This window comes from Megascapheus bottae, chromosome 18 (genome assembly GCF_031878675.1).
Source record: "Megascapheus bottae isolate mThoBot1 chromosome 18, mThoBot2.hap1, whole genome shotgun sequence".
Lineage (NCBI taxonomy): Eukaryota > Metazoa > Chordata > Mammalia > Rodentia > Geomyidae > Megascapheus > Megascapheus bottae.
In genome coordinates, this window is record NC_143526.1 from 14,422,495 (window position 1) to 14,449,111 (window position 26,617).

Consider the following 26,617-nt stretch of genomic DNA (forward strand, 5'->3'; position numbering starts at 1 on the left):
GTAGAGGGACAAGTTTAGAGAAACAGGGACTATGATTCCTCCAGAAGTTCAAGTATAACAACACTTGCTGGCGACCAGTTGTTTCAGCCTTAAGAGTAAATGGCTTCACAGAACCCATCCCTGCCTTCCTCTACCTCGCAGGAGACTCCTTCACTGCACCTCAGAGACAGCTTGGACAGGCTGCCTGGCTTCTCAGAGAAGCACTACATATGTTGGCTGCCCCTCTTATCAGGACCTTAGATCTGGAATTAAAAGCAGCTATGTGTATCACTTTCACAGCCTTTTGAAGAAAATGAGCCCTTAAGCTCCCCAAACAAATACCATATGTGAACTTAATTATAAAAAGAGCTGCTGCGAGACCTTTTCAGGACTCTCCTTGGATGGAAGCTTAAGACATCAGTAGAGAAGCAAGAGCCAGAGTCCTGTTCCTTTAGGAGCTGCTACTTGGTAGGCTGGCTGGCTGGCCTGCACATAGCTCAGGCCTGACATCAGCACCAGGCACAGCCAGAGAGCTTTGCATGCAGGTCAGGGTCCCTGGTAATACTGAGAGTGGGTCTCCTTTGAGATGGCACTGTGAGAAGGCCAGGGTAAAGACAGTTTGCATAGATCTTTCCTGCCAGAGTCTCCTGACCAATTTCAACTGGCACTCATATTACAAAGACCCATTCCTCTTAGCCATTCACTTTAGCTCTAACCACACCCTTATCATCTGGGCTTAGTCAAACCACAGCAAGAAAACAAACAAGGCTTTATTTCTTCTGTGTGCAAATGAATGATGTGCTTAAAGAAGAGAGAATGGAGAGAGAGAGGAAAGAAGGGAGGGAGGAGAGAGGGAGAGAAGGAGAGAAGGAGAAGAGAGAGGGAGAGAGGGAGAGGGCAAGAGGGAAAGAGGGAGGGGGAGGGAGTGCACGACTCATATACTCTACCACATAGTGTTTACTACTTTCCACAAACAGACCCAATCAGAAGGAAGAAATTTGGCTTTCGCTTCTGAACTGCTTGGGAATGTTTAGAAGCTTTTTTGGTGCAGCTGCCCAGTGAATGAAGTCTCAGATTAACCTCTTAGATTCAACCTTCTGAATTTAAAACAACAACAACAAAAAACCTTCAATGTTCTGGGGTCGGGAGAAGGAGGAAGGGAGAAGGCTGCTTGCCAAATTCAAATTTGCCTTGGCCAGAGACTTGCCAAAGTAACTATTAACAATCCAGCCTTCAATGAGGTTATAAAGAAAGTATTTCCTCTTGACTGTGGAGAAAATGCCTTTCATGTGACCTCCAAACTATGTTATTGACTTAAAGGTATACCAAATAAATTTGGTTTTCCCATTTTTTTTTCTTGCTCCAAATCACATGGAACAAAATGGAAAAGCAGGACTGGGCCCCAGGACCTGGGCTCAAGTCCTGCACTGCTTACTGAGCTCGTGTTTGTATGCAGGTGTGCTCTGGAAGCACCTCACTGCTCTGCATCTCTGATCTTCGGACTCTCTGAACATATGCTACACCTCCGTGGAAAATTTGCCCCCCAAAGCAATCGGATCAAAACATCCACCGCTTCTTAGAAGACAGCAAAAATACCTGGGTATGTGTGCCGGCTACAGAACGTACACTTTCAACACACTGTGGCAGTATCTCGCTGCATCTTGGGCCCACCAGAATGGTACAGTCTGTCCAATCCCAACCAATCACTCCAGAAAAGGTGTCTGCAGCCTGCTAACTCAGCAGCTGCCTAGAGAAGTGAAGTTTCTCGGGTTCAGAAGAGGCAGAGACTTGGTGTCATGTCTCAACTCCAGAGTAAATGTCATCCCAAATAACTAACTAGGTGTGCTATCTGACAGGGTGACAGATGGTATATTTGGAAGAAGAAAAGAAAGGAGTTGAGTGCTTACCAATTTGGTCTTCGGGGATCAGTGACTCGATGGGGGGATCCAGCTCCGAGCTCTGAGACAAATAATTCTTGACCTGGGTCATGAACTGCCGGATGGTCTGCAGCAGGTCGGTGCTGGACACGTGGCACTCCTTATTCTCTTGCAGGAAACTCACGTAATCCTGTACCAGGCACCCAAAATAAGTGCATTTGTCCCGGGACAGCTCTGCGATCCTGCGAACCATCCGCTTCTCTGGGGTCATGAAAGAGCTGAACACCCCACTCATCTTCCGGAGCTGGGACTTGACCAGTTTGGGTAGCACAAAGGAGCTGTTCCTTTTCTTTTTGGATTTGATGGGGGGTGCCATGGTCTCTTGATCACTCTCCCCTTCATAGTCTTCCAGGCTGCTGGTGGTGTCCACTTCATAGCCATAAAGAGGCATGCTCCGGTCAAACTCCAGGGAGTCAGAGGAGGAAGTGGAGAGACTCATGTCGCTCAGCCTCTGCCTGCCTCCTCCATGGTATGGGGGCCGTGATTCAGAGGAGGGAGGCTGGGCTCTTGTGCAATGCCCCGGGGCGTCCTGAGGCGAGGCTCCACCTGCACAACCAGCTGTGCCCAGCTCCAGCTCCGGGCTCAGCCCGGGCCGATTGCCGGTCAAGGTCTTTGCGCTGTCTTCAGCTTCCAGAAAAGAAGCCTGCTTCTTCAGGCGGGGTGGAGGGATGGGAGTTGGTTTCCTTCCAAGCTGAGCTACGTTCCCATGTTTGTTATGGTTGACTGTTTCTGGCATGCTCGTCTGCGTTTCAGTCCTGGACAGCCCAGGGCTTGTGTGGAGACTATTAATAGCGGGTGGCGGGGGCCTGGGTGGGGGGGACCGAGGCCTCTGGGTGCCATTCGCACTGGGAGTCCTTGTGCTGGGCCGTTTGAGGCTTCCACTGAGGTCCTGGCTGTGCACTTTCAAGAAAAGAGGATTAATGAAACACAAGGCTCCGTTGGTCTGGCTGCACTCCAGCTCTGAAGGCGTTCTGGTTTTTATAGAATGCACTCCATTTATAAGGCAGAGCTGACGCGAGGAGGCAGGGCAGATGGGGTCCCAGGAGAGAAGCCTATGGGGAGGTGGAGGATTTGGGGGGTGGTTGTCAGCTGAGGAGCTCCAAAAATCTGAAAGTCATTATCAGTAAACACAAGAATGTAAATACAGTACACGCGGGCCATTCCTTCACAAATCAAAAGTCACAAGGCATGCTGTAGGACTGGGAGGGGAGGGGCTGCACTTCATTTTTTTTTTTTTGCCTTTTCCTTTTTTCACTTGGTGTGTTTTTTAAAAATTGTTTTCATAATGACAGCTTTAAAATTTATTTCTTCTTCTTATTATTATGCCAGTCCTGGGGCTTGAACTCAGAGCCTGAGCATTGTCCTTGTGCTTTCTCAAGGCTAGTGCTCTACCACTTGAGCCACAACACCATTTCTGGCTTTTTCTATGTATGTTGTACAGAGGAATGGAGCCTGGGTCTTCATCCGTGCTAGGCAAGCACTCTACCACTAGGAAAAACTCCTGGCCCCTGTTTCTTTAAATTTTGGTAACAGTAATGGAACTTTAATTTAGAGCTTAGACAGTTTCATAACTTTTTAAGCACAACGCTGGTGCCTACCATCTGGGTCACAGGCCCACTTCTACCTTTTTGCTGGCTTTTGGCTGGACTTTTTTTTTGCCAGGATGGCTTTAAACTGCAGCCATCCTGAAATGGCTCAGATCTCAACCTCCAGAGTAGCTAAGATGTGTCAGGCATGCGTCACCAATGTCTTGCTTTGTTTTGCTTTTCTTGTAGTTCTTTACTGGAAAGGGCAGAAAGACTACTAGGCCCAGCTATGAGCTCCCAAGAAGGCTCCTGGGGCCTCTGACCTTCCTAGTCCTTGAGAAATGTTGGCCAGCCATCAGAGGACTCCAGGCCAACCTTCTTTCAGGTATGTCAGAAGAAGGAGGAAAGAAAATCCACCCAAAACTAACAACCAGAATAAGTACTGAATAAACTCAGAAAAGGCCATTTGGGTTCCTGGACTTATTTTCCAAAAACCGAGAGTCAGCTCAGAAAGTAACACCACCCTTTCCAATCAGCTTCTCTCTCCTGGGATGCCCTTTGTGGAGGCTGCCAGCCATGGAATTGAGCCTCCAAGTTCCGTTTTAACCCCTAGGAGCCGCAGCTGGGCCTGGGGATGTTACACAATCTGCCTGTTTTGTTTTTTTAAACATATTCAGCATTAAAATCCCAAAGAAGAGGAAAAAGATACTCATGGGTGCCATCAGCAAAAAGGAGGGAAAAAAAAGGCTAGCAAGCTTATATAAATGCTAAGTGCAATTTCAACCATTTATCTTTGTGGTTTATTGGCCTTCCTTCCTCATCCTATAATCTCCTTCCTAAGGGCTATAAATATTCAATACTCATTGTCTCTGTGTTTCTGGGTCTCCTCAGTTTCCTGTCCAGAGAGGCAGGGTGGATGATTAGTATGTCTGTTACAATTTCCACTTGAATAGGGTGTATTAATTCTTTCTTTGTCTGTCATCTTTTATTTGCTGTGTTTGTTTACCTGTATTTCTTTCTTATGGACTCTGAATGGCTGGTCACTAGGGAATAGAAAGAAGTTTCCATTGAGAGTCCCATAGCCTGCCCTGTCTATGTGGTGACATGCCACATGGCATGTGAGGTCTTTCTTACATCTTTCCTGCCCCTCTCTCTCCTCTTGGACTAACCACGCTAAGAGCCAACAGCCACAGGTGGACATCAGGCCACTAAGGAGCTCAATGTTAAATCTTATTTCATCTAATGTAAAATGGATGCTTGATTCAGTTATTGGAAAACAAGTTACTGGCACTTAATTACCAGAATCTACTTTTTCTAATGTCAATTGAATGAAATCTAAACACAAATCACAATTTCTGATGCATGTTTGGAAACTGAATCTAGATACACACTATCAGCATACACACACACTAAACTTCAGATACCTCTTATTATACAAACAGAATGTGAAATGTACCAGTATTTTTTAAAATTTCTTATACTGATTATATATAACATATTAAATATAATGAATCATTAAGATGAATTCAACACATATCTATTTTTTTTATGTGACTACTAAGTAAAGCCAGGTGCAATGGCTTACATCTATAATCCTTGTTATTCAGGAGGCTGAGATCTGAGGATCGAGGTTCAAAGCCAGCCCGAGCACTTAAGTCTGTGAGACTCTCATCTCCAACTAAACACTAGAAAACCAGACGTGGCACTGTGGCTCAAGGGATACGGTGGTAGCCCTGAACTTAAGACTCAAGGACAATGACCAAGTCAAGTTCAAGTCCCACATCTGACAAAAAAAAAATGTGACTACTAGACAATTTAAAATTAAACATGGGCTTATGTTATGCCTCTATTAGCCTACATAGCAGCTTTAGGAAGAGCTAGTTATCCCTGCTTAGATTTCTTTCTTTCTTTCTTTTTTTTTACTTTTCCTGGGATTTGAACTTAATCACTGGGAACTGTTCCTGAGCTTTTCTTTTCTTCTTCTTCTTCTTCTTTTTTTTTCCCCCAAGGCTAGTGCTTTACCACTTGAACCACAGCTTTATTTCTGGCTTTTTGGTAGACAGGAGACTATGAGTCTTATAGCCTTTCCTGTGGGGCTGGCTTTGAACTTCAACCCTTAAATCTCAGCCTCCTGAGTATCTTGGATTACAGGCCTGAGCCACTAGTGACAGCCATTGCTTATCTTTCTACTGTCACAGTTGTATGACCTTATAAAGCATAGAATACTTAATTCTCTCTCTCTCTCTCTCTCTCTCTCTCTCTCTCTCTCTCTCTCTCTCTCTCTCTTTCACACACACACACACACACACACACACACACACACACACACATATACACACATACATCCTAGGTACCCTATGAACCTTACTAATCAAAGGAGAAGACCACATCAACTTCACACCCTTGTATAGGGAGGGCATCTTGCCTGTCACATAGAAGACCTTTAAGAAATACCTGTCGGATGAATGACTAAATGGGTGTAGAATTTTAAAATGTGTGTTGTCTCTACCCTGAACAGATATTGGGCCACGAAGCATCACAAGTTGAATGTTTATTCATTAGATGATAGTCACTTCTCACCACTACAGCAAGCTACTTGTGCCTTTATCTTTGCCTCTTCAAGCACTATCTTCTTCCTTCTGTGTGCATGTGATGGGGGAGAGGGGAAGAATATTTGAGGAGGACTTGAACTCAGGGACTTGGGCTCTTGCTCAGCTTGTTTCACAAAACTTGTGTTTTACCATTGAAGCCTTTTTTTTTTGCTGGTTACTTGGAGGTGTGAATCCTTTGGATTTGTGTGCTCATGCTATGTTTGAACCATCCTCCTCACATCTCATTCTCTTCGAAGTTAGAATTATGGGCTTGAGGAACCTGGGGTCAAGCACCATCCTTCAGCCCTTGTATGGAGCACGGAGCTGACCATTAAACTTTGGGAATGGAGTCACCAGAGAAAAGACAGACCTGGTATAAGTCACTGAGAGGCCTCATCGGGGGATGGGAGTGTGGTTCAGTGATTGACAACTTGTGTATCACTTTCTATGCAAGGCCCCAGAGTCGACCCTCAGCACCAAAAAGGAAAGAAAGAAGTCCTTTAATCTAATTACTTATATTAACTTCAGGAAGCATTTTATTTATTCTTAGGAGTGAAGGACTTAGTCACAAGAGAATCAACAAGTTTTAAGTTGGGACATTTCCATGGCTCTGCCACTATTTTTTTTTTTTCTCCAAGATTTTCTTTCCCAATTTTACTACCCAGAAAGGCCTCAGACACATGTAGCAATCCACTTGAAGTAAGCAAAGTTACAAAAAGAAATGGGGAGCTTTAAAGAATTTCCCCTTTTCTTCTAAGAGGGAAGGCCTATTGTTTCTCTCCTCAAAGCTAAGCCCACACAGATTCCTCAAAAGCAAGGCGACAAAGAAATCAAACTGGGGCATGTTATGGGACTTGATCCATTGTCCATCTTTGCCAGACAGCACTGTGAACACTCTGGATCTTCAGTAAAGGGACAGAGTAGAGGAAGCAAGTCCCAGTTGCCAAAGCAAGGATCCTTGGCAGGGCATTGGCCATAATCCACAAGAGCAGAGTAGGAGGGGGAATGAGAGAGATGTTATTTGAGATGCCCTCATAATAGATCCCGCAACACTCAGAGATGCCATTCCAGCCTGTGTGTCACTCAAAATTAAAAGACCATGCACATGATTTGCACACGGACCTCTCTTTGAGTCCACCATTGTCTTCCCCCAGGCAAAATTCTAAAAGAAAAGATGGTCCCTGACAGATCACAAAGGTCTGTGTTACAATACAACAGGATCTCAATACCTCAGTTACCCCTAAATCATAGACACTAAAGCCAAGGAGATTTGGAGATAATCAGTTTTTGAGTTGGCTCAACATTGGACATGGAGGTGGTTAGGGGGAGGGAGTGGGGAGAGAATCCTAAACACATGAACCTAAGAGATAGGATTCTTTAGAATCACAGGTATAATTGGCATAGCCACATAAGCTTTGGCGGGCCTCATTTTAAAACAAATCTGGGATTGGGTACCCACTTACTTAGTCCCACTTGGGCTAGTTCTTCAAGCTGAGCCTCCGTCTTGGCTGTGGAAATGGCATAAGGCAACTTCAAGGTGAATGGCAGAACGTCCCTGAGTTTTCAGAAAAAGAGAAAATGTTTGTAATTTCATGTGTGATTTCTGTGTGTTGCATTCATTTTTCATCCTAGACATCTTTTAAACTAAAATGCCCTAAGTACACACCATACCATATCACATCCAACCACTACTACTCTTTACTGGTGGCAAGACTCATATATTCATTATCCTAATCAGTGCTGTCACACTCACAACAAGCCAGGAGACAAGCATGCCCAAATCTAAAGCTAGGTAGAGTTACTATCAGAATTGCTGACTATGTTGGGGGATCCATCACACCTATAAAACACTAGGTACCTATTTGCTAGATGTGTACCTGAATGTCGGGCTCCAACTCTCTCTGGACAGGACAGAGCAGGTTTTCAGTGAAATCTGTTGGTTTCACTTGTGACATTTCTCAGTTGGAGAACACGCATTGTCCTTTATGTGCTGGAGACTAAACACTCTCTCTCTCTCTCTCTCTCTCTCTCTCTCTCTCTCTCTCTCTCTCTCTCTCTCTCTCTCTCCCTCCCTCCCTCCCTCCCTCCCTCCTGTGTTTTCAGTCAGATCTCTCACTTTAACATACACAATAATTCCCATGTTAAGATTGTATATACTATTCAGGAGGTGCAGGGGAGATCCTGCATTACTACCAGGCTCATAGGTGATGAATACATCTGGCCCCTGGAGGACCGCTCTTTGGAGGTATTTCATATAAACATCTGTCCAGGTGATGTACTTCCAAGAGCAACAGAACCACATGCAGACAGACAACACAGTGCAGTAGTCCCATAGGAAGCAATATGTTGACAGCTGAGTCTGCCACAGCCACACCCTGAAGTCATGAGTAACTGCATGGACCATGACTTGCTTCCTCAGAAAGCACAGTTGTTCCTTTTCACATACAAGCCTTGTGATCTTTTCATCCACAAAGCACTGGTGAATTTCCCTCAGAGTCCAACACAACTTTGGAAGTGGTTTTGAATATACAAATGATTATCCATTGATAATGGTGGCTTATTCAAAAAGGTATTAAAAATATTCTGTAGCAGGTCTGGTTTTATAAACAAAGAATTCTTCCTTCGTTCATTTGGCAAAGGTTTATGTTCATCTAGGATGTGACATTGTCCCCTGAGAACAAAGTACTAGTATGCCAGTATGGAATTACATTCCAGTGGACACTAAGAGACAGACACAAATATGCAATTTACAGAACATATAGAAGACATGCCATTGGTGCATAACATATGCAAAGGGAAGCATGAGTATCTAAGGGCAACACTGAAACTTCCTGAACAGGTGGTATTTAAAGAGCAATGTGTGGCCAGGGAGTAAACCATGCAGGGAAGAAAATTCCAAACAGAGAGAGCAGCAACTGCAAAAATCCTAAGGCAGGAGAGGGCCTGGCATTTTGAAAACAACCAGGAGATCCCGTGTCTGAGATGGAGTTAGGTAGGAATAAAACCTAGAGCTTTTGCATGTATTTTGTCATCATGAATTGTCTTGAAAATTTCTACTGAAGGGAGAAAAGATACCCAATGTTTATTGTTTTGTGGTATGATGAGGCAACATTCTAGAAAGAATCAGATTAAATCTGGATGACTGGAAAGTTTTAGAACCTTTGAAGTTGTTGACAGATGTTGACATTGTAAACAGCTGTAGACTCCATGAAAAGAATGAACCCCGGATGTTGTGACACTTCATAGCATCACCAAGCTCCATCATACTGCTCACACAAAATCAGGAGGTTATTTTTGTTCAAAGGTGTCCCGCTCAGATCACATCTGCTTGCAGATTTTTATCTGTCCCATAGATGTTGTTAGCCCTTCCTTGTGTGTATATTATATGAGATGAAGAAAGTGGAGACATGGGGGGAAAAGAAGTTGCTATGTGACCTCTCAGGGCAGTGACCCTGACTACAATCTGAAATAAAAATGAATGGGGAACCCACAGGCAACAACTGGGTATCCACAGTTGAAACATCATCTGACTAGTCTGAAATTTTCTAAATGACATGATAGGAAGCCACACCTGCCATGCATTAATGGATACTTATAGGCTTTGATCTACTAGAAAATTAGATGCTGTACAATCACAGAAAGGGTGGGACCAAGAGTGAACCAACGCAACAGCGATGCTCGCCAGACACTATGTTGGAAATGAACTTTACAACTTGTGTGGGAGGGGAGCCAGAGGAGAGATATCAGGAGAAAATGAGGGAGGGGTAACACTGCTTGAAAAGAAATGTATTCACTACCTTGACAATAAAATAAAATTTATAAAAAAGTATACATACAAATGTGTAATTTATACCTGCTTCTGATATTAATGCCATTATTTTATTTACTAATAGTTAATCATTTCAAAGATAAATACAGAATGCAGTGGATTTTCCTCATTTTACTGTAACCCCTCTGTATATCACCTTTATAATAATAAATAAATTTTAAAAATTAGGTGTTGTGAGATCTTTCCTATTATGTCAGCTAGAGAACATCCAGCATTGGCATGTGGGTATACATGTGTGCACATACAGAGACACTTCCTTCTCACCTACCCTCTACTAAAGAGGGGTCCCAGTCAGAAAGCTTGCAAAAGACAAAATGCAACTATCATCTTTTACACGAGTTTCAACATGCACAGTCTAGATTTAGTTCATTTCTGTTTTATATGTCCCCATTCCATCCATTGCTGGCACTCTACTACTTGAGCCAAATTTCCAGCCTAGATTTTTGCTGATTAATTAGATATGGAGTCTCACTGATTTTTCAGTGGGAGGCTGGACTGATCCTGTAATCAATCCTCTAGAACTCAGCCTTCTGAGTAGTGAGGATTATAATCATGTGCCACCAGCACTGGGCTTTATTTCCAGAGTACACTGACTCCTGTGGAGTCCCTAAACCATGCTGGGGGGAAGTGTGATATCTCCTATTTTCTGGGGTCTCCATCACACAACAGAGACAGATGAGGTCCTGGGCACACCCTCCTGAGCTTGTAGAATAGAAGTGAGTTTCAAGTGTCTCTCTGGCTCACTGAGAGAGAACTCACATACAACCAGCTGTGTTGGTTTTCAACCTGTGTGTAGCTGGCAGAGCTGAGTGGCAAAATATGGGGCTGTGGCAGTAAGGCAGGCTCAGATTCAAATCCCATATCAGCAACAGCTCCTCATCACTGGGAGCCTGCAGGATATGGGCCTCATCCCTGAATGAATTCTGCGTTGGAATGTGGTTGAAAGTATTCTAGCACTTAATGGGATTTGCAAAGAAAGTCTCAGTTCAGTGCAGGGTGCCTTGAAGTATGGAGTCAAGACTAGGTCTGCAGCTGTGCTATCTAAACCAGACATGGCCAGTACTGTGCACATGTGACTTCTCTCGTTCATGAATACTGAATACACTGCATGATAATCGAACCACAAACTGCAACCTCAATATATTAAAGTACAATCAATGAGTGAAAAAAAATTTCAAAGGTATTTTTTGCTAAGACTGTGTCACACCATCTATTCATTACCAAGAACACACAAGTCACCTTAAAAGAGAACCAAAAATATCAAATACCAAGTGCCTTCACATTTTTGAAAAAAAATATGAGGACAATTAATCTCAGGCCTTTCTACTTATAAAATGTCAATGGTGTTTGGTCTTTTTGTTGATGTTGCTATTTTTTTCCTGTAAACACCTATCAAGCTTTGTAATTTCTAAAAGGTCCCCTATACACTTCATGTACTTTACCAGACAGCCTTGCCTGGATTGCAGGTATTCCTGTCTGCTTTGAAACTGAAGGGGCAGATGCTATCTGTTCTGTGCAAATGGCCAAGTAAGGTTTTGTAGGCAGAAGGTTCTTTCCCAACCATAGCACATTTCCCAATCCATGGAAAGGAAACATGCCAGCTAGCTTCACCTCTGGCTGAGGTGAGCATGAAAGTCTCCTCTGACCTGGCTGGCTTTAGAGCAGACCAGGTGTGGGTCCCTGGGGATGGAGTGGGAAGTAGAGGGGTGGATGGATTGGGTTATGGATTTGGACATATTTTGTGGGACAATCCAATCATTCTCACATTTGAATAATAACCAACGAAAGCCTTCAGAAGTATTGCATCAGATTTGTGTCCTTCTATCCCAGTCATCTGTTTGGACAGCATATCTCCCCGCCCCCACACCCCACTTTTTTTTTTTTTTTTTTTGTGCTAGTCCTGGGCTTGAGCTCAGGGCCTGAGTCCTTGGACTTTCTCAAGGCTAGAGCTCTACCACCTGAGTCTCAGCACCACTTCTGGCTTTTTTCTATGTATGTGGTACCCAAGAATCGAACCTGGGTCTTTGTGCATGTTAGGCAAGCACTCTACCACTAGGCCAAACTTCCGGCTCCAACCCCCACCCCCCGCCTCCAGACTTTTTTTTTAAGGGTAGCCTAGAGGTTGCCATATCATTTGGGGTGCTTCTGGCTTTCAGAGATTAGGGATGCTAAAATATTCATTTTCTTGGCATAGCACCTCATAAAAAACTGCCCTATAAGTCTTTCACAGGAGGTAGTTTTGTAAGTTTTAATACAATTCCAAATGGTTGGAAATAAACTGCTTGTGTGCTTGGAAAAAAAAAAAAGAGGCCAGGGGCCAGTGACTCACACCTGTAATCTAGCTACTCAGGAAGCTGAGATCAGAGGATCTTGATTTGAAGCCAGCCAAGGCAGGAAAACCTAGAAGGCTCTTATCTCCAAAAGGCCAGAAATCTAGTTGTGGATCAGGAGGCACCGTGCTAGCCTTAAGCAAAAAAGCTAGTGTCCAGGCCCTGAGTTCAATATATACACACACAAAGAATGCCTCCAGCTTATATTTGGTGCCTACAGCAGTCCTGGTAATCATGTGTGTGTGTTAAGTAGGAATATATTTTTTAGCCCAATTTTTAAAGGCCCAATAAAATGAAATAATGGCAGTATTCATCTAAATAATGATTTCATTCTCTTTATCTAAAAGTATTCATTGTCAATAGTTGTACTTAGATGTTTACAAGCACATTTCTTTCCACAGGCTACAAGGATTGGTACTCAATCCAGACAAGCAAGTGACACCCCCATAGGAGGGGCTTGCAGGGCATTGGGTCATTCTAGAAGCCTTCATTTTCTTCCTGCAGGTGAACAGCATCTGATTCTCCCTCTGGAAGCACCTCCTCTTCCTCAGGCCATTTACTGTGCAGCCTCAGAGCCTTGAAGAGCTCAGTGCCTCATCACCAAGTCCACCTGGTCACCTGAAGGTCACCAGGGACAATGAGTGTCTAATTCAGTGCTAGGGAAATACCTAGCCCTTAAAGTAAACTCAACCCAAAGGAACTTCTCAGCTTCAATGTGAGTTATTTTGAGCTGCAACTTTTGGAAAGAACTTTGGTGATATATTTTCCTAAACAGATTCCAGATAGCAAACAGCAAAGTCAAGGAAACCCAGCGAGCTTTGTTGACAAGAGCAGGCAATGTCAGCTTACGGATATCAAACATGTCATTTCTTCCCCATTGCATAACATTGGGGTTGAAAATCTGTCATTGCTAGACAGAAAGAAAATTTCTACAATGCACACCATCTTGGCACTAGATAGCATCCTGATTTGAGGTTTAAATTCATGGAGACTATTAACAATTGCTTTATTTCGAAAAGGACACACGCACTCAGTCAGTCTGACCATCCATTCATCATGGAAGATCGATGTAGAAATAAGACTCTATCTCTTGGAAAGATTTCAAGAATATCACCAGGGATCTTGAAATGGTCTAGGACTGAATCACTGGTTATTTTCTATGTACATTTCTGTGTGTGTGTGTGTGTGTGTGTGTGTGTGTGTGTGTGTGTGTGTGTGTGTGTGTGTTTCCTATTTGATGGGTGTAGCTGACTCTTGAGAACAGCTCGAAGAAATAATCACAGGGATGAGACCTTAAATCTGGAGGGATTAGGTAGGCCTTTCCATCTTTAGCCTGGCCTTGGTAAACATTTTAAACAATCCTTTCTTTAACATCTACTACGTTGCCAGCCTCCTGAGTCCTTCCTCCCAGGTCCAAGCAAGATTGCATGACACACATCAAGCAGGTGCTTGAAATCATACAGGCAGGAAGAGGGCTTACCTGCTGATGCAGTAGAAAGCAATAAGCCGGAATAAATCTGCAAAGCTGATTCCTGAGCCTTCCAGGGAAAATGCTGGAAAAGAGAAATTCCATCACACAGCTGGGTCTCCCTGAGTTCATTTGTGGAAGGAAGATCTGTCTATGGCAGCATGCATGGCACTAGCACAGCCTTCCAAAACAAACTACTGTGTGGCTTCTCAGAACCAGCTGTGAGGAGGATGCTGGTTGGCTAGACACAAGCTGTAAACAGTCAGGGGCTCAGAGCCTCGTCCCTTGACTCATGCTTCCCACATGCTCAGAGCTTGGTAAAATACCAGGCAGACAGGCCTGAGTTGCACAACAGTTTGTTTTGTGTTTTGTTTTTATTTTTGTTTTAGTTCAAAGCACAAGGCTGAGCAGGAGTAAGGGGCTGAGAGGCCATTACCACATGGCAGGGCTGGGGCCCATTTTGTACATCTAAGTGCTGGAGCTATGAGTGGCTTGATCTCAAATCCTCACCCATCTGTCAGCCATCCTTTAGTCCATCTGTGCTGAAATTCTTCCCTTATTGCAATACTCCAAGACTACTTGATATCCTATTTACTTAACTCATTTTGTACTATTTTGCTTACTTGTATTTGTAAAAGGCATTCATCCTCTGAACATACAGTGTCATAAACAGACATATGCAGAGAAACAACAAACATATATGTAGACTACGCTCTCTCCTGTTCAGCAGGAAGGGAGCCTGAGGGAGATGAGATTTTTAGAGGAACAAGGTTTGAAGCCTTTTATGCCCAGAGAGAAAGTTTGCAAGACTCCAGTTCCAATTAACTAGCAAAAGGCTGGGCTACATGTGTGCCTTAAGTGGTAGAGCACCAGCTGTGAGCAAGCAAGCCAAGTGAATGAAATACCCTACACCGGCAAAAACAAAAATTAATGCTGGTCATGTATGCTCATCCATAATCACGGCACTTAAGAGACTAAGGGAGTAGGACTGTGAGTTAAAGGCCAGCCTGAAATACATAGCAAGACCCTGTCTGAAAAAACAAAGCATGACAGACAAATCAATCAAATAAACAATCAAAAATAGCACATCTGGGCCAGGTGCTCGTAGCTCATGCCTATAATCCTCGCTACTCAGGAGGCTGAGATCTGAGAATCATGGTTCAAAGTCAGCCTAACATCCCTGAGACTCTTATCCTTCAATTAACCACCAGAAAACCAAAAATTGATCTGTGGCTCAAGTGGTAGAGCACTAATCTTGAGCTGAAGAGCTCAAGCACCATGACTGACCCCCCAAAAAAGAATAGCACACATGGGCTGGTGGCGCAGCCTAGTGGTAGAGTGCTTGCCTAGCATGCTTGAAGCCCTGGGTTTGATTCCTTGGTACCACATATATAGAAAAAGCTAGGAATGGTGTTATGGCTCAAGTGGTAGAGTGCTAGCCTTGAGAAAGCACAAGGACAATGCCCAGACTCTGAGTTCAAGACCCAGGACTGGCCAAAAAAAAAAAAAAAAAACCCAAAAAAGAGAATAACACAAATGTAATAGCTGTCATTGTTTGGCCAGCCAACTTAACAAAGTTCAACTCAGAATTTAATGTAAATTCATTATTAATTAATTATATTCAAAACAATGGACCTGAAATGTTTCTGGATTACCTTTCCATGAATTTCCAATACTGGCCAGTTCTGCTTTCTTGGGTAGATGGGGTTTCCTGGCATACTTGACTTTGTGAGGTCTAGTTTTATACTTGATCTGGAAGCAGATCACAGGGGCTAGCAGATTTCACTTCTGCCAGAAATGTACCCTCTACCGATTCAGTTAAAGATGATGTAGGCTGGGAAAGACTGACCCCCGGGTGGAATTTAATCTCATCTCTGTTCTTCAACTGACCTCTGTACCTTTGGTTTCTTCAAATGTAGGAAGTGAGGCATGGAAGGGTTGAGAAGAGTGTTTCCTCTCTTGCCTTTACCCTTCAGCTTTTGAACTCAAGATCTGCAAAGAAGCCTTTGTTCCCTTTGGTGTTCAGACCTACCTTCTGATCCTTTCTTGGAGACTGGGCAGAACTGCATGTTCCCTTTTTTACTTAAAACTTGGCAGCCTGAATTTCCAATGACCAAAAAATAGCGACCAAAGAATAGCAGAAAGAAAAGCATCATGACTGAACACCATCTCCCTTCATCGAATTATTTATGAAGTGGCCTAGATTCCACCTGTAGTGACTACGCTTCACAGAAGACTGCACAAGGATTGCCTGGAGGAAACTCATCTGCCAAAGGACTATTAACACACAGAGATGTGTGGACACATGCTTTATTTAGCTGTAATCCTGTAAAAGACCTTGGGGCTTGCTTAGTCATCAGCAAAACCAGGGAACCAAATCCACACGCTACTTAGCTAGGGACTGGGCAGAGAAGTCTGCCTCCATTAAGCTCCTACCACATGCCCAGCAGCAGGCTGGAGACTTAATGTACAGGTTGCTTAACTGACCTAGGTCAGTTACTTATGGGAGGTTTCCATCACTCATCACCCCACTGCATAGATGAGCAAAATGAGGCCCTTGGGATAGGTTACAGAGTACCAGGACTCACTCACGTCTGCCTGTTTCAAAGTCTCAGGTTCCTTCCAGGAGACCCAGTGCCCTTACTGGAGCCTAGCCCTGACTCTGACAATCCACCAGTTACTTACTGTATGTGCTTTCTTTGATGGCAAACTCCTTGAGCGGGGTTCCAAATTCACAGGGAAGACGAAGGGACAGAACTTTCTTTTGCATTTTGGTGGATTTACGAACCAGGAAAGTCTAATAAAAGGAAGAAAAAGTCAAGCTTAGGAAACATCTAGAAAGTTGGAACCTGAGCATACCATTGCTCTTTTGTCTTATATCCACGAAGTGTATAGCTTACTATAGGATACAGTGTTCTAAGAGCATGCTAAAGCCTAAGGAGGCTTCAAGGGAACTCCTCATCCCTTTGACCCCACTTCTCCATACACCTAAGGTCTCCTGATGTGCAGAAGCATTTTTGGCCTGGTGAAAATGCAAGATATACATGATCTCCGGTCCCTGTTGCATGTCTAAAATACAGGTAACATAGCTAAACCATAGGGTAGATTGGGAGTTCACTGGCTTATGGTGACATGAATTTGTTACCAATAGTGAACAGTTGGGCATCATTTTGTAGTTTTAGTTGTCACACTAAAAACTGACTTTGTAGCTCTTTTTGCAAAGTGGGATGGTATGGCAAGACCAGACAGGATGGTTCAATCCTCTGCAGGAGCAAAGGACTATTCCATCTGGGAGGTAGTAGGTAACTAACATTGAGGCAGGCTGTCCACTGACAGATAAGTCCACTCTCCCATAATTCCCTCTAGTTGCTACTTTTGTCTTCAAATAATGTGCTTTAAACCAAGCTAGTTCCCAATGCTGACTTGGACTTTCACCCGAGTGTTTGTCATCACAAGGGCAAATCTGCCACGTTCTGACATGCAGACTGTGCACTGCTGACTCAACGAGGCACCATTCGTCTGGCCTGCCAATCACATGGTGCTCCGTGGTGTGGGCAGTGCACAGCTTTGGCTGAGTCCTGGTTCTTTTCTTTAGTGTAAGATCCTTCCTTAGGGATCTTCTCCTGTCCTGTTTCTTAGGTTATTTCCTGTGCATTTAGGCAGCTTTCTCTGCTCTTCTATCTTGCTACAGCATTTCATTCTTTGCCATCTAATCTTTGTTTCTCCTTCCCTATGCCCAGTTCATACTTTCTACAATACTTCCTTGGGGAGGAGGTGGGCATGGAAATTGAGAGTAAGATGAGTAGTGAGAGCAAAGAAGACCTATGAGTTCCTTTTCCTTTCATCCATAGGGAGACATTTATGGAATTCATCCAGCTCTGGTATCTGGGTTCTCCATGCCTCTGGACACAGACTAACATCAGAACAAGTTTTTGCTATGTAGTATTGTATGGGAAGGGGCCGAGGCACTGCTAGAGGCAGCGTTTGACTGCCAGAGAGAAAGCATTACTCCTTTCACAGGTGGGTATGTCAAGAGAGCCACTCCCAGGCTTGACTTCCTTCAAGACTGCAGCTTTATTATGGGAGGGGAGATGGGCTTAAAGACTACTACATCCATCCTGCCTCCACTTCCTGTACATGAATGTGTTTCAGTACACATTTGTTTCCATAGCATCTAAGGTTGTTTTTTGCAGGACAAAGGTAGAGCCAAGTAGGTATGACAAAGACTGCGTGACTTATCGTCCCTCCCTTTTCTGGTTCACACAGGAAGGCCACACCCAGCCATCAGGTAGGCAGATGGAGAGAACTTTCTGCCTGGCTTGCTCCTGTGCAGGTCTCCACAGGAATGGACGTGGAATTCCCTGGAGAGCTGGGCAGGGAGGGGAATGGCTGCTTAGTAACATGGCCAATCCTCTGCTTCAGAGTTTTTGTCAGAAATGCAAGAGCAGGTAACTGGGAGAAATGGGGCTTCTCAGAAGGGGATTCCTGGTCCTAAAGACTACAGGCAACAAGCTGCTGCTAGACAAGGAAATCTCTACCAAGATGAGCAAATCTTGTGCTGTATGCTGCTGGTGGGACTGTCAACTAGTTCAGCCACTCTGGAAGGCAGTTTGGAGGTTTCTTAAAAAACTGAAAATAGACCTTTTCTACGATCCCGCCATACCACTCCTGGCCATCTACCCTGAGCATCATAACCCAGGATATGATAAGGTCACCTGCTTCCTCCTTGCTGTCCAGCCTCAACCAGTCAGGCCCAGAGACTCTAGCAAGTGTTCCTCCTACTTACCCAGATGACCTGGTACCTTGCTGAGCCCTGCACCTCCCATGTTAACAAAGTAGATGATGACAGAAAGACAAATTATGAGGAGATCTATTTCTGGGAGCTGCCTCCACAGTTTCTACAATTTCTTTACATTGTAACCAAGGTCTAGCAGCTTGGGAAAATCTTTCTGGAACCCATTCTCAGTGTTTCTCTTTAGGACAGCCTGCAGCTGTGCCAGCCTGTGTCTGTCTCCAGAGGTTCTGGGCCTTACCCCTGGAGGCTGAGACTGAAGGACCTTGGCTGCTTCCTCCTCATTCAGACTCAGCTGCAGCCATATGGGGTGGGTGTGCAGGAGCCGGTCCAAGATGCTGAGCCTGTTCGAGAGGCTGTCATAGCCAGAGTCACGGGGACAGATCTTCATGTCCTTTTCCTCAGAATAGCCATCATCCTTGTATCTTACCATACTAGGAGAAAGAAAATGGTTGGGGTCAATAATTGCTGCCAACATCTTAGCAAGGAGACCATCCCTCCACTCACAGGGCAGCCCCGGAATAGCACGTGTGATATTCTTATCAAGTCACTATTTTATGGTTTCCCTGATTCCGAGGCTAAAAATTTTTGAGGGCAGGTCCAGGAGTTTGGCCTAGTGGTTGAGTGCTTGCCTAGCATGCACGAAGACCCAGGTTCGATTCCTCGGTACCACATACATAGAAAAAGCCGGAAGTGGTGCTGGGGTTCAAGTGGTAAAACTCTAGCCTTGAGGGCCGGGAGTTTGGCCTAGTGGTTAAAGTGCTTGCCTAGCATGCATGAAGACCCAGGTTCGATTCCTTGGTACCACATACATAGAAAAAAGCCGGAAGTGGTGCTGAGGCTCAAGTGGTAGAGCTCTAGCCTTGAGAAAGTCCAAGGCCAGTGCTCATGCCCTGAGCCCAAGCCCAGGACTGGCCACAAAACAACAACAACAAAAAAAACCCGAACAAACAAAAAACCTTTGAGGGAAAACAGATGTTTTATGTTTTATTTTTCTTTATGTCCCTGTTACTAAAGAGTGCATTTTTTTTTTTTTTGCCAGTCCTGGGGAGTGAACTCAGGGCCTGATCACTGCCCTTGATCTTTCCTCAAGACTAGAGCTCTACCACTTAAGCTAAAGCACCACTTCCAGCTTTTCTATGTATGAGGTACCAAGGAATTGAACCTGGGTCTTTGTGCATGGTAGGCAAGCACTCTTCCAGTAGGCTAAACTCCTGGCTTCTAAAGAGTGCACTTCAATTCAGTAGACTCAACCTTCTATTTCTAACCCCATTTTCAAAAAAAAGGTTCTGAGAATCCTAAATATTGCTTAGTTCTAGCTGTGTCTTTGGGCATAAAAAATTTCTGACTTTGAGGATGGAAGTATAAATCATAAACCCCATAAATGGTAGTTGTAAGGTCTTACGGCTCAATACTGTCTACCATGGGAACGAATATAACCCTTCTGGAGGGAAAACACACTTAGATTCTTTTCGTACCTCAACGGTTAGATTCTATGTCTTCTGGCAAATCTAAGCACTTGCATCACCACCTTTATTTACAATGAGCCTCACAGGTCAGGTGCTGGTGGGTACATATCTGTCATCCTAGCTATGTAGGAGCTAAGATCCAATTTATGGCAGTTTGAAACCAGTACAAGCAGAGAAGCCCTGAGTCTCCATTTCAACAAAAGAAGCTGAGTGTGGTAGCAGAGGCCTACTATCCCCAACCTCAATGAGAAGCCTACAGTGTAGTCTAATGTGAGCACAAAGGACTGCCTACTTTGCAAGAATGAGGCCCTGAATTCAAACCCCAATATTTAAAAAGAAAAAAAAAATAGGGCTGGGAGTTTGGCCTACTGGTTTGCCTAGCATGCATGAAGACCCAGGTTTGATTCCTATGTACCATATAAATAGAAAAGAGTTGGAAGTGGTGCTGTGGCTCAAGTGGTAGAGCTCTAGCCCTGAGAAAGCCCAAGGAGAGTGCTCATCATACTCTGAATTCAAGGCCCAGAACTGGCGAAAGGAAGAAAGAAAGAAAGAAAGAAAGAAAGAAAGAAAGAAAGAAAGAAAGAAAGAAAGAAAGAAGGAAAGAAAGAAAGAAAGAAGGAAGGGAAGGGAAGGGAAGGGAAGGGAAGGGAGGAAGGAAGGAAGGAAGGAAGGAAGGAAGGAAGGAAGGAAGGAAGGAAAGAAGGAAGAAAGGAAGGAACGAAAAGAAAAGAAACAACAAATCCAAAAAAACAGTGCCAAGATATTCATGAAATTAAAAGGACATGAGCTGCAATGGCCTCAAAGTCTAAAAACTGATGGGTGGATAAGTACAAAGTTTTAACCTTATAACAGAATATTATTCAGGCAAAAAAAAAAAGAATTAAATGCTGATTAATGCTACCACATTGTTAAATCTTGGAAAGATGATGCTAAGAAAGAAGTCAGGCATAGGAGACCAAACATTATGTGACTCCATTTACAAAAACCAAACCAGAGAGTATATCAGTGTTTGTCAAGGAGGGGAGGGGAGGGGGGGGAGAGGAGGCGAGAAGACGGGAGGAGAGGACAGGCTCCAGGGGCCAGCTTTTTTGCAGAGTGATAGAAACACTGTGAATATAGCAAAAACTTCTGAATGAATCATACCATTTAAAAGAGTGACTGTTGGGGCCAGGAGTTTGGCCTAGTGGTTAAAGTGCTTGCCTAGCATGCATGAAGACCCGGGTTCGATTCCTTGGTACCACATACATAGAAAAAAGCCAGAAGTGGTGCTGAGCTCAAGTGGTAGAGTGCTAGCCTTGAGAAAGTCCAAGGACAGTACTCAGGCCCTGAGCTCAAGTCCAGGACTGGCAAAAAAAAAAAAATAAATAAAAGAGTGACTGTTATAGTATTATGGATCATATTAATAAATAAAATAAATAATAAAAATGAAACCACTGACTTCCTCTGGTGTTGATAATGTCAGTGGGCATTTTTAAATCCCTATTTTACAAATGATGCCCTAGAAGTTAGTGAGCTATCCAGACTAACAAATAGCTAGCAAGTGGTAGAACTAAAAATCAAAACAAGGTGTGGGCAACAAGAACTATCAAGAACAGAGAACAGTTTGTATCCATATGGTATCTATTGTATGTCAGGCCCATTTACAGACATTCTCTCATTTATTGTTACACAGTAACAGTCACACAGTATTCCTAAGCACTGTGATCCTAGTTTTTTTTCTTTATTAACATTGATTTTTACATCGTATTTTAAATGACAGGTTTAACAAACAAGTGTTCAAGAAGGGAATCTCTATATACAATCACTGGGACTTAGTATTTAGAACTTAATCAAAATTAGCCTAAGGGTTTGTATGTCATAGAAACATATTAATTTTAGAAAATAAAACATTATGTCTATAGAGTCATAGGTTTTTATATCTATATAGTTATGTTTGTATTTCCATTACCATGTCCATAGCATTGGGTATGCAGATATTGAGTCCTCGCTCTTGTACTCTTTGGATTTAATAACCACATGTGATCCTAGTTTTTAAAAAGGAAGACCAGGAGCAGGTGAAGGTGGTGCAAGCTTCTAATTCTAGCTACTGAGGATTGGGATTCAAAGGCAGCCCAAGCAACCAAGTCCATGAGATTCTTAACTCCAATGAACTAGCAAAATGCTGGAAATAGAGGTGTGGGTCAAGTAGTAGAATACCAGTCTTGAGAAAAGTGAAGGGAGAGCACCCAGTCTGAGCCTGAGTACAAGCCCCAGTACTAGCATCAAAATAATAATAATAATAATAATAATAATAATAATAATAATAATAATAATTACAGGGGAATAGGAGTCCCAGACTAGCTATCTATCTCAAAGTCCTGTTTCAAGAGAGGAAGTTTTCATTCTAATCCAAGAATGCTTAGCCCGGGGGTCTCTTTAAGTCTCCTACACTCAGTTCTGAAATTTCCCTGGCTCTCAGACAGCATCACAGCCCTGGAGGAGCCAAAAGGAATGCCCTGCCTGACGGTGATTCCAACAGGACAGGCTCAGCTTAGGACACAGAGTGTCTTCAAAAATCAGAACTCAACGGACTGGGAGTTTGGCCTAGTGGTAGATTACTTGCCTAGCATGCACGAAGACCGGGTTCGAGTCCTCAGTACCACATACATAGAAAAAAGCCCGAAGTGGTGGTGAGGCTCAAGTGGTAGAGCTTTAGCCTTGGGAAAGTCCACGGACAGTGCTCAGGCCCTGAGCTCAAGCCCAGGACTGGCAAAAAAAAAAAAAAAAATCAGAAGTCAAATCCATGTGTATGACCTGGACAAAGTCTTCAAGGCTGGTGTTGAAGCCACATGGAAGGGGGAATGGAGTGTTAAACAAAAGCAATGTGAGATTACCCATGCAGACAACTCTACCACAAGACAAGACTGAATGCATAAGCAGCCAGCCCACTCTAGTTATGGTTGTGGGCCCAGACTATCTGGTAGCTACAATGAGCTGGTTGTAGGGACACATAGCTGGAGAGAATGAGGCAGGAGAACTGTGAGTTCAAGGCCAACTTGGGCTTTACTTTTAGCCAGTTATGTTGCACACACCTGAAATCTTAGAACTCAGGAGGCTTAAAGCAAAAGGATCATGAATTCCGGCCTAGCCTTGGATATACAGTACATTTAAGGCCAACCTGAGCTACACAGGGAGACTCTATGTCTCACAAAACCAAGGGCTGGACTGTAACTCAGTGGTGGAACAATTGGGTAACACACTCATGACTCTGGCTTCCATCTCCAGTACCTTCCAAATAACTAAATAAAGCTATAATGAAACTATGAGGTTTGCTAAAGACCCTTCCACCCCCGCAATGTCATCCTCAGCGTAATGGTTTTGTCGGTGGTGAGGCTTGAACTTAGGGCCTGAGCATTGTTCTTAAGCTTTTTCCATTCAAGGTTCCCACTCTATCACTCTGAGCCACAGTGCCACTTCTAGTGGTTAATTGGAGATGAGAGAGCCTCAGAGAGATTCTTCAGCCTGGGCTGGCTTTGATCTGTGATATTCGGATCTTAGCTTGCAGAGTAGCTAGGTATTATAGGCATGAGCCACCAGTACCCAGCTGCCCCCACCCTTTTCTTAGCTCTCTTCAAATCTAAACAATCTTACACTTCTATTTATGATGTTTTACGCCAGGCTCTGTGGTTCATGCCTATCATCCTCGCAATGTGGAGGCTGAGAGTCAGTGGCTCAAGATTGGAGGTCAGCCCAGGCAAAAATATTCATGAGATGCCTCCTCAACAGAAGAAGCAAGGTGTGGCAAAACATACCTGTAATCCCAGCTAGAGGGGCAGGGGTGGGGAGAGGGAAATGGGGAGCAAGACATGAGAAAGGGTATCAATGTTTGTGAAGTAATGCACCTTCTATCTGGTGAATATAATGTAACCCTTCTATTAATTACAATAAAAAATATATGGGGGGAAAAAAAGGGTAAAAGTAACTGGGTGCGGTGGCTCACACCTGTAATCTTAGCTACTCAGGAGGCTGAGATCTGAGGAACTCCAGCCCAAGCCCTGAAGACCTTGAGACTTTTATCTCCAATTAACCACTAGAAAATCAGAAGTGGCGCTGTTGCTCAAGGGATAGGGTGCTAGCCTTGAGCTGAAGAGCTCGGGCACAGCACCCAGGCCCAGAGTTCAAGCCCCACAACTGATAAGACAAAAAAAAAAAGTAAAAGTGTAGGAATGAGGTTCAGACAAGCAGATCCAATCTCAAAATATCGAGCACATAAAAAGGCTGGAGGTGTGGCTTAGCAGTTAAATATCTGCCTCACAAACCCAAGGACTTAAGAGGTATCTTTAAGTCTGGTCTGGTGGGTCATGGGTCACAGCTGAAGTTTCAGCTACCTGAGAGACTGAAGAAAGAGCACTACTTCCCCTTCCTCTCTTTACCTGAGCCAGGAAATAGAATCAGCCATGGCAACACAGCAAGGCCTCATCTTGAAAACAACAGGGATTATCTTTTATTTGCACTCAAACATAGGAACATTCTCCTGTATTTTTACTAGAAGTTTCCAGAAAGGAGAGTCTGTGTCCAATTTGGGGAAGTTCCTGCTTTCTGCAAATGCCATTCCACTCTCTTTAGGGGATGGGTGTATTTTGAAGTGTCTGCAGCTTAAAGAACTAAGTTTTTAAAAGGAAGCTGGTATTATGATGCCAACTATACAAAGAATGTAAATATTACACTGGTGATTCTCCACAAAAAAGTATCACCTGAAAAGTTAAAAAAAAAAAGTCAAATGGTCTCACAATACCCACATAACGGACCTGCCTCACAAATTCAAGGCTTTAAAATTGTATGTATTTTTTGTTTATCAGAATGAATGGGCAATCCTTCCTAGGGAAGACAGCCTGTTCATTGAATGCAGAGGATACATTTACAAAACTGAGTTTACAAAATAAGTAGCTGTATATTTTCCATCCACAGTCAAGTCCATGTCAGGAAGCTTTATCTTTTAGGCCAGGTGTGGTGGGGCATATACCTAGAATGCCAGCTCCTTGAGAATCCCAGCTGCTGTGCTCTTTGGCTACCAGCACAATTGTGGCATTCTTGTGGGCAGTGAATAAATGGGGTGACACTCCTTCCTTAGGAGGGATCAGCTCAAGTCCTCATTTATTTTAAGATAGTAAAAAGCCTTTGTTGTTAAGGACTGACCTCAGCCTAAACAGCCAGAGGCCAGACAGGAAGACTGAATAAGAAGCATGGAGCCTCATAAAGGAACAACCATAAATTAGACCTTGTCTTTGCAAATGATTCAGCTAACTCCTTGATACAGCCAGCCATGTGAGCTTGAGAGTGTATTATTACAGAACAAATTGGTTTGGAGCAGGGATGACCTTGAAGAAAGAACCAAAGCACGAACTATGGATGATACTGCGGATACTGTCATCCCAGCCAGAGCTACTTGTCCAGGTCAGGTTCCCACACTTTGGCCACTATGGACCCTGTTTTCCAACAACTCACAGCTTACTCCTTCTTCTGGAAAAGCCTGGGAAGTCACACTATCCCTCTGAGACCAGACCTTCTGCTAATGTGTTAATATGTGGCAGAAGAGGGTGGCCATCTTGGGCTGTCCATAGCCCTCAGCATCCCACAACTGTGCCTTGTTTTCCTTTTGTGTGCCACATCACCCCCTGGGTCCTCCAAAGTATCAGGCTCTGTTTCCAGGCAACTCCACCTAAGACACAATGTGCTGACATCAAGAGAAACTAGAGATTTCCAAGGCTGATGTCTGCATGCAAATAAGAGGAAAGGCAGATAATGAGTGGTTTATAAAAGACAAGACACTGTGTGACACCCAGGAGATTCTAATAATGACAGGGTCACAATGAGAAGGCCTGGAGTGCCAGCCTCAGGGCTACAAGCATGGTGTCCCTCTCCTTCCTTGTCCGGACACCAGAGGCCTTGCTCAGGTCCCTTTCTCAGCCTCTTCTTCTGGATTTGAAAATTAACCACCACCAGAATTATGAATGTATAGTTCACATAGCAGAGAGTTCCGGTGGTCTAACTCCTTTGAATGATTAGCCTGCAGTTAAACACAATGCATACCAGCCAGCTGGAACTTGATGTGTCAATGATGGGGAGAGGGCTGTTTGGGGAGAAGGGGAAGATGGAGATGAATAGAGAGGAAGGGAAGGAGACTGTAGTTATAATATTCAATGGATATATGTGAAAAGACTAGAAAAATTGAGAGGATGAGTGGGGTTGAGAGACATGGGAGAGCATGGAAGAGATGACAAAGACCAAGATGTACTATACTTGGAAAACAACATGTTGACTTGGAACCCCTTTGCACAATACTTAATGATAATAAGAATAATAAAGACAAGAATTATGAAGGGACACTAAAAATCAGAAAGACTATTAGGAAACAGGATACTCAAGAGTCTTAAGCTACTTGCCCACAGCTACACCATTACTGGTGAAGAGAAAAGGTAATTAGACAGCAGAAGTCTGGCCTGCACCTGCTTACTCAAGAGATCTGTGTTAACCCCTTCAAAGCTCATGTGAAACGAACACCCAACATGAAGATCCCTAATACTTACTTTTTTTGCCCCAGATGTGTTCAGGTTTAAATCTACACAAATGAAAATACTCAGGCAACTCCAAATCTAAGGATTATCTGCAAAACCAGTGATTTCAAACAACCTTTGATTTCTTGAAAGATTATCTATG

At 43.7% G+C, this 26,617-nt stretch overlaps 1 protein-coding gene across 4 annotated transcripts in view; it reads right to left on the reverse strand.

The window, feature by feature from the left end:
* Rin2 (Ras and Rab interactor 2) overlaps positions 1–26,617 on the reverse strand; it is a 178,030-nt gene that overhangs the window by 28,548 nt on the left and 122,865 nt on the right. For all 4 annotated transcript variants that reach the window (XM_090351930.1, XM_090351931.1, XM_090351932.1 and 1 more), the window contains 5 exons: positions 18,694–18,886; positions 16,346–16,457; positions 13,673–13,745; positions 7,497–7,588; positions 1,887–3,023 (listed from right to left, as the gene is read on the reverse strand). In XM_090351930.1, the coding sequence (XP_090208056.1) occupies positions 1,887–3,023; positions 7,497–7,588; positions 13,673–13,745; positions 16,346–16,457; positions 18,694–18,886 (1,607 nt within the window). The remainder of the gene's footprint in view (positions 1–1,886; positions 3,024–7,496; positions 7,589–13,672; positions 13,746–16,345; positions 16,458–18,693; positions 18,887–26,617) is intronic.